Source organism: Capra hircus, chromosome 23, assembly GCF_001704415.2.
Source record: "Capra hircus breed San Clemente chromosome 23, ASM170441v1, whole genome shotgun sequence".
In the NCBI taxonomy this organism is placed as follows: Eukaryota; Metazoa; Chordata; class Mammalia; order Artiodactyla; family Bovidae; genus Capra; species Capra hircus.
The window spans coordinates 791,628-808,057 of NC_030830.1; the positions used below are offsets into that span (position 1 = coordinate 791,628).

Here is a 16,430-nt window from a genome sequence, read left to right on the forward strand (position 1 = left end):
AATGATGCTCTCAGCGAAACCGTATTTCTGATTAACCTTGTGTGGTTCACGTGCACGGTGTCTGGCATACATTAGGCACTAAATATAAACCGGTTGAATGACTAAGTAAAAATTAGATTTAAAAAGTGATCTAGTACTGAGAGGAGGTTGGAAATAAGTAGTGTGTGTAAGACTCTAGACCACAAGCAAAGGCATGGGCTCAGAGACCTCTGGGTCACCCAGGGGCCTGGCCTGGAATGTTCCAGCAATATTTACCTTCCTTCAAGTTTCTTCTAACCCTCCCTGTTTCTCAAGCCTTCTTTTGAGATGGTGGGAGCCCTGTGGGTTCTAATTATAGCTGTAGACCAGAGCTGCTGTGAATGCCGCCTTTCTGCAGGACCTGGGTTTCCAGACTGGCTGCACAGAGCGGCTTATTGTCACCAGGAGGGGACGGCAGTGTCGCCGCTCAGACTCAGGAGGGCGTGCGGCCCGGCAGGCTCAGGCCCGAGACCACTCCAAGGCATGGATTTGGGTGACTTTTTGTTTGGGGTCCTTACAGTTGATGCTTTTATAACTTTGAGACAGTATCCACAGTGACTGTGTTAATGCTGATTAAGAGAAAGGCTCATTTTAATAAGAAAAGAGAAAAACCATTTGAAAGCCCCACAATTTCAGTTGTCTGGGATATAATTTCAAGTGAAGTGAGTAAGTGATTAAAACATCTGATTCCAAAACTGATCGGAGGAGGAAAGGGAATCGGCCGGGCCCTTCCCGCCTGCCGCAAACCTCGGCCAGCTTGGGTCCCGGCACGGCACAGCCGGGCGCTCAGGCGTTGGGGTTGGTCCTCATGAGCTCCACGTCGGCCTCCACCATCTCTCGCACCAGCTCCTGCGGGCAGGGCGTGGGTCAGGGGGAGCCCCGGCCTTCGGCCCCCGGGCCCTCCTCGCCCACCCCGGCCCCCCTCGCCCACCCCGGCCCCCCTCGCCCACCCCGGCCCCCAGAACCCCCTCACCCCCGGGGCCCCTCCCGCCCCGGAGACTCACATCAAAGGCGACCCGAGGCTTCCAGCTGAGCTTCTGCCTGGCTTTGGAGCAGTCTCCCTGCAGAAAGTCCTGCGGGCGGGACCGGGCGCACGGTCGGCAGGCGGTGGCGGCCTCGGCCCAGTCACCCGCGGCCCCACGGCTCCTGCAGGCGCAGCTGGGCGGGTCCCCGCTGCAGCCCCGAGTCCCGCCCCAGGGACGCACTCTGAAGGCCTTGTGGGCCTCTCGGAGGAGAGGGGACGGTGCTTGCTTCCCGGCTCCTCTCCCCTCCCCACTCCCAGCCAAGCCCCTTCCCCTCCCCCTCCAAGCCCCTTCCCTCCCTCCCCCCGCCCTCCTTCTCCCCTCCCCTCCCCCTCTCCTCCCTTTCTCCTCCCCTCCCTCCCTCCTGCCCCCTCCCTCCCCTCCCCTGCTTGCCCCAGCTCCCTCTCCTTGCTCTCACAGCCCCTCGCCCAACACCTGACCTGCAGGAACCGGCCTCTGAGCCGCCCCCTCTTTACTGACCCCCACTGCCGCCCTCAGAGCTGAGGTCCAGGGTATTCTGTGGGTCCCTCCCTTCCTCGGAACTGCTAATCTAAGGGCTGCTTCTCGCTGCCCCCAGCCCCAACTCCCCCGACCCAGGGCCCCGGCTCCTCTGCCCCTTCCCTGCCCCTGGTCCCACGCGGCTCATTTGCGCAGTGGGGAGTTTCTCTCCCCAGCTGACAGGGTCTTATCAAAATATAAAAACACATAAAAGAGGACACGATGACTCAACCGGTCCCTGCTGGGCCTCCCTGGACGGGGAGGGGCTGAGACCCTCCGGGTTGCCTTGCTTGGACTGCCTGGGAAGGGAACCGGGGAGAGTGGAGAGGGCCCGCCCACCCGGCCCAGCGGAGCCCCCTGCCCACGACTGATGGATGGGAGGATGAGAAATGAGAATTTCAAGATGCTTCCAAAAAGAAAGTGAGGGCAGAAGGAGGGAGAAGAGAGAGAGGGAAGAAAAAGGAGAGAGAGGGGCTCTGAAATAGACCAGGCTGCGTGAGCACCCCACGCCCCAGGGAAGACATTCTCCCAGCCACACTGAGTACTGAAGGACAGCCTCAAACCACCACAGCGAGGAGCCTAACGGATGCTCAAGCTGCAGCTGAAACGTTTCTGCCCCACGTCAGTCAACTCAGGCTCTGGAAGGTGGATCCACACAGGCAGACGCAGGGGCGGCCTGGCCCCACGTCGGCACCGTCTGCCGGGGGCTGTTCCAGCATGGCCCTTCTGGTGCCTCTCCAACACCCAGCCCCACATCCAGGCTGGGCTCAAGCAAGCTCCCAAAGGGCTCCACTGAAGGGCTGCCCTGGCCTCCAGCATTAATAACAGTCAAGCAAGTTACTTCTGCTGGCCCTGAAAGTCCATGTGCAGGGTCCTCAGGAAAAGTAGGGGCAGGTGTTACTGATCAGCAGTTTAACACAGGGCTACATGGAGCCGGAAATAAATGCGGGAAAACGAGTGAATTTATTTTTCTCTCCTCTCCCCGAGTAAACGTGTCTAGACTTCGAGGCTACTTCTGCTGGAGAAGAGAGTCACACAAAGACATGCATTCTGTCTGTGTCCCCAGCGGGAGCTGTGAAGCAGAGCCCCAGGCCCCACGGCGGTCAGGCTCGGCTGCGGGAGGGGGCGGGCCGCCGCCGGCCGGTCCCGCACCTGCCACGCCGCCAGCTCTGTGAGGGTGCAGGGCCCCGAGCCCTGTGCCACTTCGCCTGGCTGCAGGAGGCTCGGGAAGGGCGCTCGGCATTGCAGCTCTGATTCCTGTATTTTCCTACAAGCAGCTCCTAATCTAAAAACACGTAGGGAACTACAATTAAGGAAGAAGAAAAATGGCTTTCAAAAGCTCAGAAACAGACGTGCTACCGTGCGAGGGTCTCATTGAAACCAGAGACGCACCAGTAAAGCTTCCCAATGCAGTTCTGAGCCCAGCTCCCACATTCCAGCCCAGCAGCTAGCTTTCGCCTCTGCCAAGGCGCTGTCTCCCTGAAATTTAATTAGACCGAGAGATCTTGTGAAGGAAAAGGATGAGGTTCCATTAAAACAAAACGTCGGCTCTGGACGCCAGCTGCTGTGTCCGAGCCGACACCTAGACCGGCCCCCTCTAGGGAAGACAGGGACACCCGGCTTGTTTTATACTCAGCCCCTCTTGAGGGGCTTTCCTGCTTGTCCCCAGTGAGTCCGTTACAGAAAAGGTAAACAGCTGGGCCCCAAGGTTTGGGGCCCGGGCTGGGGTACACGAGGCTGGCCCGCGGGGAGGGAGTGTGGGGCCCAGGCCGGGGGCCGGCTCAGCGTCCTTCCCAGCCCTAACGCTCCCCACTTGCGTGGGAGCGGCTCTGAGGACAGGCGGGGAGCCAGCCGTGTGTCCTGCTCTCTGCTTCTCTTCTGACAGTTCAGCTCCTCCTTTATTTACAGGCTTGAAGCCTTAGTCTGACAGCAGCGGCTGGAGTTGAAGGGACGTGATGATTTTATGCACAGTTTCCCAAATGCACGCTGTGCGCTGGGTGGTCTGGCCTTCCCTTTAGAAGGGAGACAGGACCGCTCTGGGAAGAATGTGAGGCATTTCTACGTGAAGACCACGTTTCCTGAGCTCCGCTCTGGGTGTCCTCCTGTTTCCACGGCTGCTCCTTAGGTGAGCACTGCAGTTTCAGCCTGTGATTTATTCTTGTCGGATTCAATTAGGGTTGGCTGAGCGGGTCCCAGCGGCGGGGCGGCACAGACGCCCCTGTGCAGACGCCCCGCTCTTCCGGGTCCGCAGACTCCGGGGCCACCTTCAGGGCTCGTCCTCCGACGGCCGGGTCCAGCCTGGAGGCCTAGGGCCCGAGCGCCCGTGGGCAGAGCGGCAAATCGACGCAGGGAGGAAGCGCGTTTTGCTGCAGTGATTTTTCTGGCTTTCCTGGTTTCTGTCCTTGTTACAGTGAAGTGATAAAGGGCCAGGCCAGATCCTGGAAAAGTCATTAGGCCAGTTCCTGAGCCCCCAGCAGTCAGCACAGAGCTGGGAGAGCAGGCCTGCGCTGCCGGCCGCCACCTCACCAGGCCACTCTCTGCACCCGGGGGCGTCTCTTCTCTGCCAGGATGAGGACCCACCTCCAACGGGTGGCCTCCCTCCTTTCCCCTGTGCTCCGGTCATTATTCAGCACATTAAGCCCTTGGCTGCCCACCCACTTTCCTGAAAATCACCCGGGGAAGCCGTTAGGCAAAGTCTATCACATTTCTTTTTAAAGTTCGTACTCCCATTTCTTTTCTCTCGCTCTTTCACTGAAGTTACATTAGGAAGATTTTTCATATGAAAGTTAACATCATTTTATTGTCAAGTGGTGTGTCTCCTTAACAGGGCTGTCTGTAGGCTTTCCGAAGGGCATCCGTTTAGGTGGAGAGACAGCTAAGGGTGGGCGCTCTTTGGGCAGGAGGCTGTTAGGCGCCACAGCGTGAGAGGAAGAGCTGGGCTCCAGCCTGCGACTGAGAAGGGGCCCAGACGACTTGGACCGCTGAGGCTGAGCCACCTTCCAGGGCCTAAGAGCCGAGCGTGGGGACTGCTCCACATTGAGCAGCTTCCTTCCACTTTGCTTAAAAAAGCAGAACCGAGGAATGGCTGCGGCTCCCAGGGAATAAAAGAATGCCACTGAATCTGGCTCCTCCTGTAACTCGATGCTAACGCCTTCCTCTCGGGGAAATGCTCCTTTTTAGAAAGACGGAACTGCTCAGGACAACAGCAATGGGCAGCGCTGGCCCAGTCTGGCTGGAGACGTGCAGCTGAGAGTCAGCGGGAACGAGGAAAAGGGCCAAGCGGGACCTTCCCTCAGGGAGCCCGCAGGAGAGCCTGCCTCCCGGGGGCAGGTTCAGCGCCTCCTGCTCTCCAGTCCTTAGCTGTGACCCTTCCCAGAGAGGCGGGGAGCGCAGCGCAGGGAGCTCCTCACCCCCAGGACCCCCGCCGTCGGCACCCACGGAGCTGAAGCCCAGCCTCCCCTCTAACGTCAGGGCTGATAAGAGACGAGGCGAGGCGTCTGGTCTGCTCAGGAAGCGGCCTCAGAGGGGCAGTCCGTCAGCGGGCTGCCGTCGGGCCCTGAACAATGCTGGGCTCTCCCGCGGGGAAATCCAGTCCTCAGCGCCGCCCTGCCACCTCTGACCCTGGAGATACGGGGCAGCCGGTGGGGCAGAGAGAGCGGCCCGCCCAGAGACACCGGCACCTCTGCTGGGGACTGCGGGCGGGGCCTCGGGACAGGCAGTCCCAGCCCCAGGGCTTGGGGGGGGAGGCGGCGCCTGAGCGGGTCCCCAGGAAGCTTCCGGGGTGGGAACCAGGATTTGTCGTTTGGAATGAGCTCCTGAGAGCTACCAAACCCAGGCCTGCAAGGCTACCTCCAGGTGCACCCCAGACATGGGTGAAGACATCTACCCCGCACGCAGAGATTTCTGGAAAAATGAATGAGAACAGGGACTTCCTGACAGGTCCACTTCTAAATTTGTAAATAAAGCCTTTGGTGGTAAACAGAAAAAGAATTCGCTTTATAAATGGAGAACCCAATTAACAGCATTTATAGTGCAGCCTACGTAGAGATGTCTATTTTCGTTTGTATTTTGAAAATGCGGTTAGCAGAAAGAGAAACGTGGGTAGGACGGAGGGGAGAGGCCGACAGACGATTGTTACAGGGGAATACGGGATGAAGCACACCAAGTTCCTTTGAAACAGAGCTTGAGCAAACGTAGAGCAAGTCCTTTCAGGCTGAGGTGAGGACGGGGGCCCTCTCCTCGCAGAGTGGACACATGCCCAGTACCCAGGCTGGCTTCTGTCCCCGATGCCAGCCCCGGGCGCCCCCTCACAGTCACATGCCCTCCCAGGGCAGAGGAGTGGGCCCCAGAGAGGCCAGCCCACCCGCCTCCGGGCCTGGCTCACCCGGGCTCAGTCTGCGCCCGGTGTCTCTCTTGTTTTCAGCTGCGCTGTCCTCGTTGGGGTGCAGGCCTGCCCTCTGACTGTGGTGGAGGCATCCTGGTGCAGAGCACGGGCTCCATTGTGGCGTGCAGGCTTAGCTGCTCTGCGACACGTGGCGGGATCTCCCCGACCCGGGGATTGAACCCACACCTCCTGCTTCGGCAGGAGGCCCCTCTACCACCGCACCCCCAGGGAAGCCCCTGAACCCACTTTCTCGAAGCTGTGCCCAGAAGCTGACTGCGCCCAGGATGCTCTGAAAGCGCTGGTGAGGCTGGGGGTGAGCATGGCCGCGCACACCCTGGCGAGGCGCCTCCTCCCCGCCCCGGCCCGCTCCCTTCTCTGTCGGCTGTCCTCCGGGATCCGAGGTGCTACCAGGGCTGACAGCCCCAGCAGAGCTCGGTCAGTCCTGCCGTGGGAGCCTCTGGACCCTGACGCCCTCCCTGACGATCACTCTGAGCGGCGGAGGTGGGGCTGCTGGAGGTGGCAACATAGGGCTGGTTCACAAGAGGGAGATAAGATTGTCGGTGAGCTCAGCACATCCCAGGCTTCAAAGCCAGCAGCATCTTTGTCGGAAATGACTGGTTACTGTTAATAACTGGGTCGAGGGTGTGAAGATTACCCAGGCTGGTAGGAGGTGACACAAAGCCCGCGGAAAGGAGATAAAGCGCCTTTAAGTGGGCGATTAGAGGGGCTGTGGCGCTGTTGGCTGGTGGCCCCTGGGGCACGAGGCTGGGCGGCTCTGCCTCCACCATTGAGGCCATTTTACCCTCCGAGTGCTGCACGTACACAAGCCGATTAAACCTTGAGACGATCAAAACGCAACTCAGGAGATCCTGGATCTGCTTCAGGAGGCCCCTTTCCTGGGCACGGAAGCACCTGACAAGCACCCGGGGGTCGAAGGCCGGCTCTGTGTTCTGACGCAAGGTTGGGGCACCCCTCAGCAAGCAGGCCGAGGCCGGCCACCAGGGACCCGCACCCGCAGAGGAAGACCGTTTCCTTCCCTGTTGTGAGGGGACCTACTGGGCCCTAGACACCCGCCCCCTCCATGCCCCCGATCAGCACTAACGCATGTGGGCTTCTCAGGTGGCGCGAGGGGGAAAGAAGCCGCCCGCTGTTGCAGGAGGCATGAGAGAGATGGGTTCGATCCCTGGGCCTGGAAGGTCCCCTGGAGGAGGGCGTGGCAACCCACTCCAGTATTCCTGCCTGGTGGGCGACAGTCCATGGGGTCGCAAAGAATCGGCCACGACTTAGCACCTGAGCACAGCACGGCATTAATGAGTATTGTGGACACAGGGGTGCACCTAGAACACGGATAGGAGGCCCTTCCTTAGGGTTTTTCTCAATCTGAAGAGCACATCAACCGACCCGATTTCAAGGAACCCCGATCACGTAACCCTCCCGCCCCCTCCTTCTCACCCCCAGCAGAAATGGCATGGCACTCAGGCCAGCGTGCGTTCCCTCAATGGCTTCCAAAGAAATGCTGGGCCTCGCCCAGCCGTAGACCACATCCACACTCCTGCTTTTCGGCTGTTTCTCTGGGGAGTCTCTGAGTTGAGGCGAGCTTAGGACAACTGCCCCGACGCTTGTTAGTAAGGTTCCTGAGAGGCGTGGTGGACGGCGCGCGTGGGGACGGACGTCGGGCCTCCGGCTGCCCGTTCCTTCGCTTTCCCGGCAGTGGCAGGTTTACCAGTTGAGAGGCGGCCACGCTGCCCGGTTACCTGCGGTCTCTCCTTTTCTGTCTTTGTAAGAGAAATAGAAGCCCTCCCCAAACACGGCCACAGAGACGCTTAAACCCGACAACTTGACAAGTGTCATGAAGCCCCCTGGGGGTCGGGCACTGGACCGGAAGACGCAGGGCCCCCGCAGGACGAGCCCGTCCAGAAGACACGGCGAGAATGTGTCGTCTGAGGGGCAGAGCGCTCTGAGCAACACTGACGAAGCTGAGCAGTGGGACCAACAGCGTGCTGCGGCGCCAGGTGACCAGATGGCCAGAATCTCGCTCACAGTCCACTACGTGGGAGGTTCTGTCCCAGCAACGGAACTGGAGGTGCTGGGAACGCCACCGAGGGCCGGCGGTGGGCAGGGAGGGCGGCGGCACAGAAGGTGTGCGCTCGCCAAAGCGCGGGTCTGCCCCCTCCGGATCTGTGCGTTTTGCCGCACACACCTTGTATCTCAAGACCAAAAGTTCCTCAGACCTGACTGCGCACAAACCCCTGGGGAGACCCGGCTGCCTCTGCGGCTCAGCCTCGGAGCCCTGTGGCCCTGGGGGAGTCCCTCAACATCCCTGAGACTCAGGGTTTCAGTCTGTGAAGCGGGGAGAACACCGCCCGCCAGGCAAGGCTGCGCAAGGGTCAGGGTCCTGGGTGGCCACAGCTCACGGCGGCAGCCGGCCACCGGTCGGCACCTCGGCGGGGACGGCGGTGCTCCCAGCCTCCCGCGGTGGCTTCAGGGGTGGCGCTGCCGCCCTCGAGCGTGTCTCACGGCTTTGCTTCTATACTCCTGCCACTTTGACTTGCATCCCAACCAAACTTCAGTCTTTAGATCACAATGTGTGAATCATGGTAACCGATTTAATATTTAATTCCCCCCAATTATTGTAACCATCTCACCCGCTGTTGGCTGTTCCCAAACCTTTACTGTCTCGGACGCTGGGGGCGCAGCAGTGGTCATGAGGAAGCCTTGTCCTGAGCTTCGGGGTCAGCAGGAGGGCCAGTCAAGGGGGCGGGATGTGTGAATAAGCCATGGGGGGCGCAGGGCAGAAGCCTAGGAGGAGTGGGGGCTTGAAGAACAGTGGGGGCTCCTTCTTGGAGTGGTGATATTCTCAGTGATTTGATGAAGAGAGAAGCGCACGCAGAGCCCTTGGGTCTTGGGGGCAGAGAGACGGCCCCAGAGTCTGCACACGTGTCTGGGGGGCAAAGCACAGAGGAGCTGGCGACACCCTGGCCTCTGGGGAGCTCCCACCGTGGGGCCCAGGCCCTCGGAAGCAAAGCCGCGTGGCCATGTGGGGCATTCAGGGAGGCAGGCCCGCAGCACCATCCACGCCCCACCAACAGGCAGCCTCGCCGTGCCCAGCCCAAGCGCACAGAGGGTTAAGCCAGCGGTGTCCACGCATCCGGCCGACACGTCCTCTCAGCCTGCAGCTACAGCAGGAGGAAGGGGGGGACCTTTCACATGACATCATAAAAGCCTGATTTATCGCCAGCTACCAAACATCTAGAAACTCATAACATCCTTTCAGGAAAACGCAGTGGAAAATAATCAGGCTGACTTTGATGGAAGCTTTCTTTGGTGGCAATTCCAAGTGTGGCTGGCTGTCCTGCAATCCCGGCAGAGGCTGTCTGCAGCCAGAGTGGCTGTCGCCGCTGAGGCTGGGGTCCGAGCTGCGTGCCACCCGCGGCCGAGAGAAAACAGGAGCCTGTGTTGCCCTCTGCCAGCTTGCCTGAGTGCTTCAGTGCCTGTGAGAGTCATCTGAAAATGCCAGCTGTGCCCACACGGGAGGAATCGCGGGTCACAGGGCGGGATCATCTGGGTCATGTGACCCCACAGGCCCCTCCTGGGACCCTGCTGTGCAAGAGTCATGTTCCCAGAGTGTGCACCCCGTCTAAGACGAGCCGTCATCCTCAGTAACCAAGGGGCCAAGAGGTGCTCAGAAGCGTCCAGGAAGCCAGGGGCCGGCCTCCTCCTGCACGAGCGTCCGACCTCCGAGTGTTGCTCCGGTGCACTAACTGGGTCAGATCTCCGGGCAGGAGCCGCATCTCCTCTGACGTGTCTGCAAACAGACCCCGGAAAGGGGGGCCGAGGCGGGCGAGAGCCTCTCGGGGGCTGGGGTGGTGGTCCAGGACTCCGGCCACAGCAAGCCCACACCACCTGTCGGCACAGACCGCGGCCCGCCTTGGCCCAGCGATGCCTCCTCTGAAGGTCCTGGGTCTCTGGGGTTTGGGAGGACAGACAGGGGGCCTCTGCTCTCGCCGGTTTTGCTGCTTCCCCCCGAGTGTAGCTCGGACTCTTCTCAGGATCATGGGCGACTGAGCGGGACCATGAGGAGGTTCCCGGCAGGCTGGGGCTCCGTGCGGCCCCCGGACAGGAGAGGTCAGAGGTGCTCAGCCTGGCTCCAAGCTGTCAGCCTGCAGAGGGGCCTCTGGGCAAGTGGAGCTGCCCTGACTCACCACTACCAGCGACCTACCCCTACCCTGCTTGAGTTCCTGACAGAAAAGTGCTGCTCGACCCCCCAGGGCTGGCAGAGGAAGGCCGGGTGGGCGCGGGGCCGGCCTTGCTTGCAGAGCTGGGGCAGGAAACTCTGAGCTTGGGCTGCTCGCAGGGGGTCAGAGCGGCACTGGGGCCCCTCCGTCTGTGTGGGCGGGAACACAGGCAGCTTCGAGCCGGCGTCCCAGGGGGTGAAGGGCCTGGTTGGGAACACCCCTGCGGCTGAGGCTCAGCGGTAGACACGGGGCGCACGGAGTGGCCAGGACGCTACCACGCAAGCCAGCACCTGGGGTCACTCATGGGGTTGCTGGTGGGGACCATCAGGGGTGGGGGGGTCAGGGGACAGGCAGGGCTCTGCAACTGGGGTGTCAGCGCTGAGTCCTGAAGATCAGGTGTCCCACTTCAGGCCGCGGAGGGCAGGGCAAGCCCTCCCCCTTAGAGGGCACAGCTCTCCATCCGGACCCAGCCCACCCACCCTGAGCCCCAGGACGCGCCCCCACAGAACCCTGGGAGCGTGGGGCTGCAGCGCCTTTGGCCTCCCCCGGGGGAAGGCAGTCTGTCCGTCCCAGCCCCGACCACAGCCTTGAATGAGTGCTGCCCCCAGCGACTGCCCAGGGGAAGCTGCCTGCAAGACTGACCCCACTCGGCCCTGACTTGATGAGAACAGGCCTGGAGCGCTGAAATGTGGGCGACGGCTCGGGGCCAGTCACCTCTCCTGGTAGGTTTTCCCAGGATTGTTCTTTAGAAGGGACGACCTAAGCGGTGCTTGTTCCGAGGGGAACCTCACGTCTCTACCCTCCCGAGCATCACGGCGCCCACCCTGAGCGGGGAAGACCTCTCTCTGCGGCGTGGGGCTTCTGAGCGGCTCACGTGTTCAGGCTGACTGCTGAGCAGCGCACAGCACTGTGGGAGGTGCTGTGGGTTGTCTTGTCTTTCTGTGCAGAGCTGCTCCGTGAGGTACAGTCTAACCTTGCAGCCAGCGGCACCACGATACGGACTTTATACGGGAGAAATCCACAGCAAGGGTCAGCTCTGATAACCCGCGCGCCTTGCTGTTACAGTGAAGTTTCGGACGCCTGGTAAGAAAATGCAGTTGGATTTTCCTTGACCCTTTATTGCCTCCTCAGTGAAAAGGCAAAGTTGCTGCACAGAGAATCGTTGGAACCTTTAGCTTGGTAATGCTTTAATTCATGGGTCACTGAGCTGATTACCACTCCCAAACGATAAAGCACCGTAACTATTAACAATTTTAAATGAAAGTGTTTCCGTAAAGCAGCTGCATTTTATAGGCCTATGTGTAGACAGACTGCAGAACACACTGGCTGCTGCCTCTGCGCTGAATTTCCCTGCTGAGGGAGGACCTAAGACATGGACCGTCTTCTCAGAGTTCTCCTAATTCACTGCTCTAAATTCACGGCTAAGGGCTATAAAGGCAACACTGTACAAAATCAGAAATAAAGAGATCGTGCCCTAACTTTGAGGCATCCTTTTAAAATCTCGAAATGTAATTACAATTCTTGCTTCGAGTGTCAGCTTTTAGTCCTGTCTATGACACGTGCAGGGGCCGGTCACCTCTCCTCACAGGTTACAGGGCTGGGCCCCCCGGCGCGGGAGGCGTGCGCCCTCAGCCCCAGAGTCAGGACCCCACACCCCCTCAGGAGCAAGTGCAGGAGAGAAGCGCGCGCTCCTCGGGGCTCGCAGCCTCGTCCTCTGACTCAGCTCAGCCCGGGTCCCAAGGACACGCCATTCGCTTCCCAATAGACGGGAGAACTCAGTTTCAGAGGTCAGCTCAGGGGTCAGAATATCTGATGATGTCTCAGCCTCTAAATGTAACATGCTAGGCCAGCAGCATCAGACACTCCAGGAGCACGGCTAACACCGCGTTCCGGCCTTCCTAATAAGATGGCCCTCCAACTACGATCCTGGAGGAATGACTCCTGACCCGCACCACGACGCCAGGCTGCCCCAGAGCAGGTGCGGCTGTCCGGGGCTCCTGCCCTTCTCCACACCTCCCCGAGAGGCCGGAGGGTGTCTCCTGCCCTGTCAGGCCGGGGATCCAGACCCAGGGACCGTCTCAGCCAGGGCCGCAGACCTCGGGGACCCTCCCAGCCAGGACCACAGGCCTCGGGGACCCTCTCAGCCAGGGCCGCAGGCCTCGGGGACCCTCTCAGCCAGGGCCGCAGGCCTCGGGGACCCTCTCAGCCAGGGCCGCAGGCCTCGGGGACCCTCTCAGCCAGGGCCGCAGGCCTCGGGGACCCTCTCAGCCAGGGCCGCAGACCCGCAGGAGTCTTCCCAACCACCTCTTCCTTCGACTGAAAGCAGGTATCTCGTATCCTTCCTATAAAGACATTCATGTTGCTTCAGAGATGGCCCTGAGATGTCACGGTCCTGATGGCTTTTTAAGAAAATAGCTCTAAGCCGTCTTGTTTCTTTACGCGGGTTTTCTAAGAGTTTTCCCAGCTCATCTTTCAGAGAGCCCTCAAAAGCCTTAAAGCAGGGACCGGCATTCTGGCCAGTCTCCTGGCCTGGGACCCTGCCCCACCTTAAGGGGAGGGTCCCCATCTGGTGCTGGCTCTTCAGTGGCCCCCCAGGCCCCAGGGTCCTTGGGGGTGCGGAGAGGACTGAGGCTGAGGGATCTGCCCCGGCCCACGCTGCAGACTCCGGGGTCGCCCACATGACGAGCTGCTCCCCAGCGTCTCTCCGAGGACACCTCCTGAGCCGAGGACACGCCCAGTGACACACTCCTGTCTCTTCCTATAAACAGAAGAGGCCCTTGGAAGCGCTGACCCTTCCCGGTGCCCCCAGGACATGGGCGCTGTGCCCCCGCCATCGTGACCAGGCAGACCCAGGACTGCTCTGGAGACCCCAACACAGCCCTGGCATTTCACCTACCAAGTCAGATAACACACGAGTGGAGGAAAACGCTCACCAGACTCACCGTCTCTTAAAGAGATGCCTTAAAGAGCTACCACAGTCTTGTCAGGATGGAAGACAGGACGCGTGAAAGGAACAGGAAAACACCCAGTGGGGGACGTGCCCTCCAGGGAGCGCGGTCTCTGGAGAGCATGCCCTCCGGGGCAGGGCCAGGTCGGCGGGCCGGGGTGGGTGGGTGGGTGGGCAGGAGGGTGGGCCCAAAGCCGCTGGCCTGGCCTCTGTGGGTGAAATCCAGGCCCAGCCCCTTGGGGCTCCCCTGGGAGGGGGTCTGAGTGGCGCTGGCCGTGCTGGGCTCCTCCGTCCAGCGGGAGTGGCTGCCCCAAGCCTGTCCCCGCACGCCAGTGGCCCACATCACCCTGGCCTGTTCCCGCTGCATCTGCACTCACCCCTGTCCTGTAGGGGAGGACGCCTGGTGACAGGCCCAGGACACCAGGCTGATGGGGGCTCCTGAGCACGGCCACCCCTGCCGCCCACGCGACCCCGCCGGCATTTCCAGTCCGAGCAGGCGAGGGCCCGACAGGCAGAGAGATGGCCTCCTGAAGGCCACTCTGAGGAGCTCCGGGGGCTCCACCCCTGGGCCCTGGGTCCCTGTGACTCCCCCTGGGCGCAGGGGCCTCCGCCTCTGCCCATGCCGGCCAAGGGCACACACTCGGGCCTTCAGTTAGGGCCACAGGCCTGACTCAGCACCCACGATTCCGGGGGGACCTCTGGGGCCTGCTGGTTAGCCTTCAGCGGAGAGAGGTGGGGGGCTGGATGCAACCAGGTGTCAGCAGGCCGGCAGACCAGCTGCCCCGTGAGCCCATGTCCACCCTTGTCCCTGTCACGTGCACGGCGCTGCACACGCGCTTCCTCCCGAGCGCGTGTCAGCAGAGACCCTGGGCTGCACCATCGCCGGCCTGGCCTCCCGTCCACACCCACAGCCTGTCCCTGCCTGTGTGTTGACGGTGCACAGACAGACAGACACACACACACACACACACACACACACACACTGCCCCGGCCGCCTCCCACAGTTGCCCGGGTCACCTGCCTGGTCTAAGCGTCCCCCTCGCTCTCGCAGGCTTGTGCGTCTCCCTCGAACCATCTAGTCCACCTCCAGCGCACAGACCCACCGGGTTTCAGCTGCTCTGACTCTCCTGCGCACTCAGGTCAGTCTCCTGGGGTCCAAGAGCTGCTTAGACATGGTTCCCGCCTCTGACCCTTGAGGTATCACCTTGACTGACGCCCTCAGCCAGCCAGTGTTGCTTCCCATCTCAGTTCTGACTTATTCAGAAAATTTGCTTATCATTCAAACTTGGCTCTAGCCCACTCTAGGAAAAAAGATGAATTTTTCCTTTGCTCTATGATCAAAGATGGTGCTGTATTTATAACGGGACTTCAAAAACAAGTGCAAAAGCTACAAACATATGGAAAGACACCCCATGTTCACGGATTGGAAGATTTAATATGTTTAGAGGAAAATACCACCAAAGACGTCTACACAGCTAAATGCAGCCCCTGTTAGAACCCCAAGGAAGTGTTTTTTCCTGTAGAAATAAGAATCTGTCCTAAAATTCATATGAAATCGCAAGGGTCTGGTAAAAGACAAAGGACTCTTTAAAGAGAAGAACAAAGTTGGGAGTGTCACACTTCCTGATTTCAAAACTTATTACTGAGGCTGTGGTAGCCTGAGCTGTGTGGTTCTGGAACAAAGATAGATGAATAAACCAATGCAATGGAACTCAGACCTCAGAGAGAACCCGCTGCACACGTGGTCACGATGGCCGGAAGAAACCATCAGGGGGAAGATTTGCGACGCTGGATATGGCAACAGTTCCTCGGACGTGACACCAAAAGCAGAAGCAACAGAGGCAAGACCAGATAAACTGGACGACGTCAAAATGTAAAAACTTCCGGATCTCAAAGGACACAATGAACAGGGTGAAGACACAAGCTACTGCAATGGAGAAGACATTTGCAAACCGTGCGTCTGAGAAAGGGCTCACGCCCGGAAGGAACTCAGAACCCCCACAACGCAGCAACAGCAGACCACACTCCCCAACTGAAAAGCGGGCAGAGGGCTTGCAGAGACGACTCTTCAAAGAAGACACAGAGACAGGCAACGAGCAAATGCAAAGACGCTCAGCATCACTAGGGTTGGAAGCACAAGTCAAGACCGCGCGGGACGCTACTTCACTCCCATTCAGACAGTTACATTAAAAGCAAACACACACAACAGAGAATGACAAGGGCTGGCAAGGATGTGGGGAAACCGGACCCCGCGCCCTGCTGGTGCGAGTGTGAAATGGTGCGGGCGCTGTGGAGAACGGCAAGGAGACGCCTTAAAAAATAACAGATTCTATACAGGACCCAGCGACTCTACTGCCACTCCTGGTGTCCACCCAAAAGAACTGAAAGAAGTGTCTTGAACGGACACTTGCACACCCGTGTTCGCAGGAGCATCACTCAGAACAGGCAGAAGGTGGGAGCAGCCCCAGTGTTCACTGAAGGGTGGTGGATAAGCAACACGTGGTCGGTGCGGAGGGCGGAACTTCACTGAGTCTGAGAGCGCGGGAGTCCTGGCCCGGGATACAACGTGCACAGACTCTGGGGACACTGTGCTCAGAGGAGTGAGCCGGACACAGAAGGGCAAGCACTACCCGACTCCACGCACGTGCGGCCCCTCGTGGAGTCACGTTCACGGGGACAGAAGCTGGGGGCGTGGGCTTCGGGGGCGGGGGCGGGCAGTGGCAAGTGATCACTTAGTGGGGACTGGGTGTCAGTCCTGGGCGAGGAAGGGGTTCCAGAAGCACAGAGGTGATGGCTGGGAAGGTAGTTCAGGCCACAGGACTCCACACTTGAAAAAGGCTACACCATGGCAAAGTCTACACATACTTAACCACAAAAACTCCACCGGTACCCAGTTTAGAAATGAACAAACCACTGCTATCCAGAATCACTAACTTGCCTTTATCCTGCAGAAGCTGGCACACCTGAGCCAGGGCTCCGGGTGGTGCCTGAGCCCCGAGCCTTGTGTCCCCAGGGTCCAGCTCAAGGCTGGGGGCACCGAGAGCCTGGCCACTGAGCTAACAAGGCGCAGGACCGGCACACACACCCTGGTTCTCCTTTCCCGGCTCTGAGGCTGCTCACCGCACTACTTCATGTTCAGCTGACAGATGTGTGTGGATCCTTTTAAGTGAAGAATTTCCCTATTTAAGTAAAATATTTATATTAGCTTTCTTTTAAGGTTGAAAGCCCTTAATACTTTAAACACAAAGCTAGAATGAAGGGGAAGCTGATGCCTGCTCGTGTGGCCCGAGGGCGTTCTGTCTGCCCACGTGTATCAGGGCCTGGTC

General features: G+C 59.8%; 1 protein-coding gene across 3 annotated transcripts in view; it reads right to left on the reverse strand.

Annotated features, from left to right (window-relative positions):
* The window catches only part of GMDS (GDP-mannose 4,6-dehydratase), a 425,099-nt gene continuing 409,244 nt past the window's right edge, over nt 576-16,430 (reverse strand). For all 3 annotated transcript variants that reach the window (XM_018038954.1, XM_018038955.1, XM_018038953.1), the window contains exons 10-11: nt 1,023-1,091; nt 576-867 (exon numbers count right to left, since the gene is read on the reverse strand). In XM_018038954.1, coding sequence (XP_017894443.1) covers nt 805-867; nt 1,023-1,091 — 132 coding nt within the window. In that variant the 3' untranslated portion in view covers nt 576-804. The remainder of the gene's footprint in view (nt 868-1,022; nt 1,092-16,430) is intronic.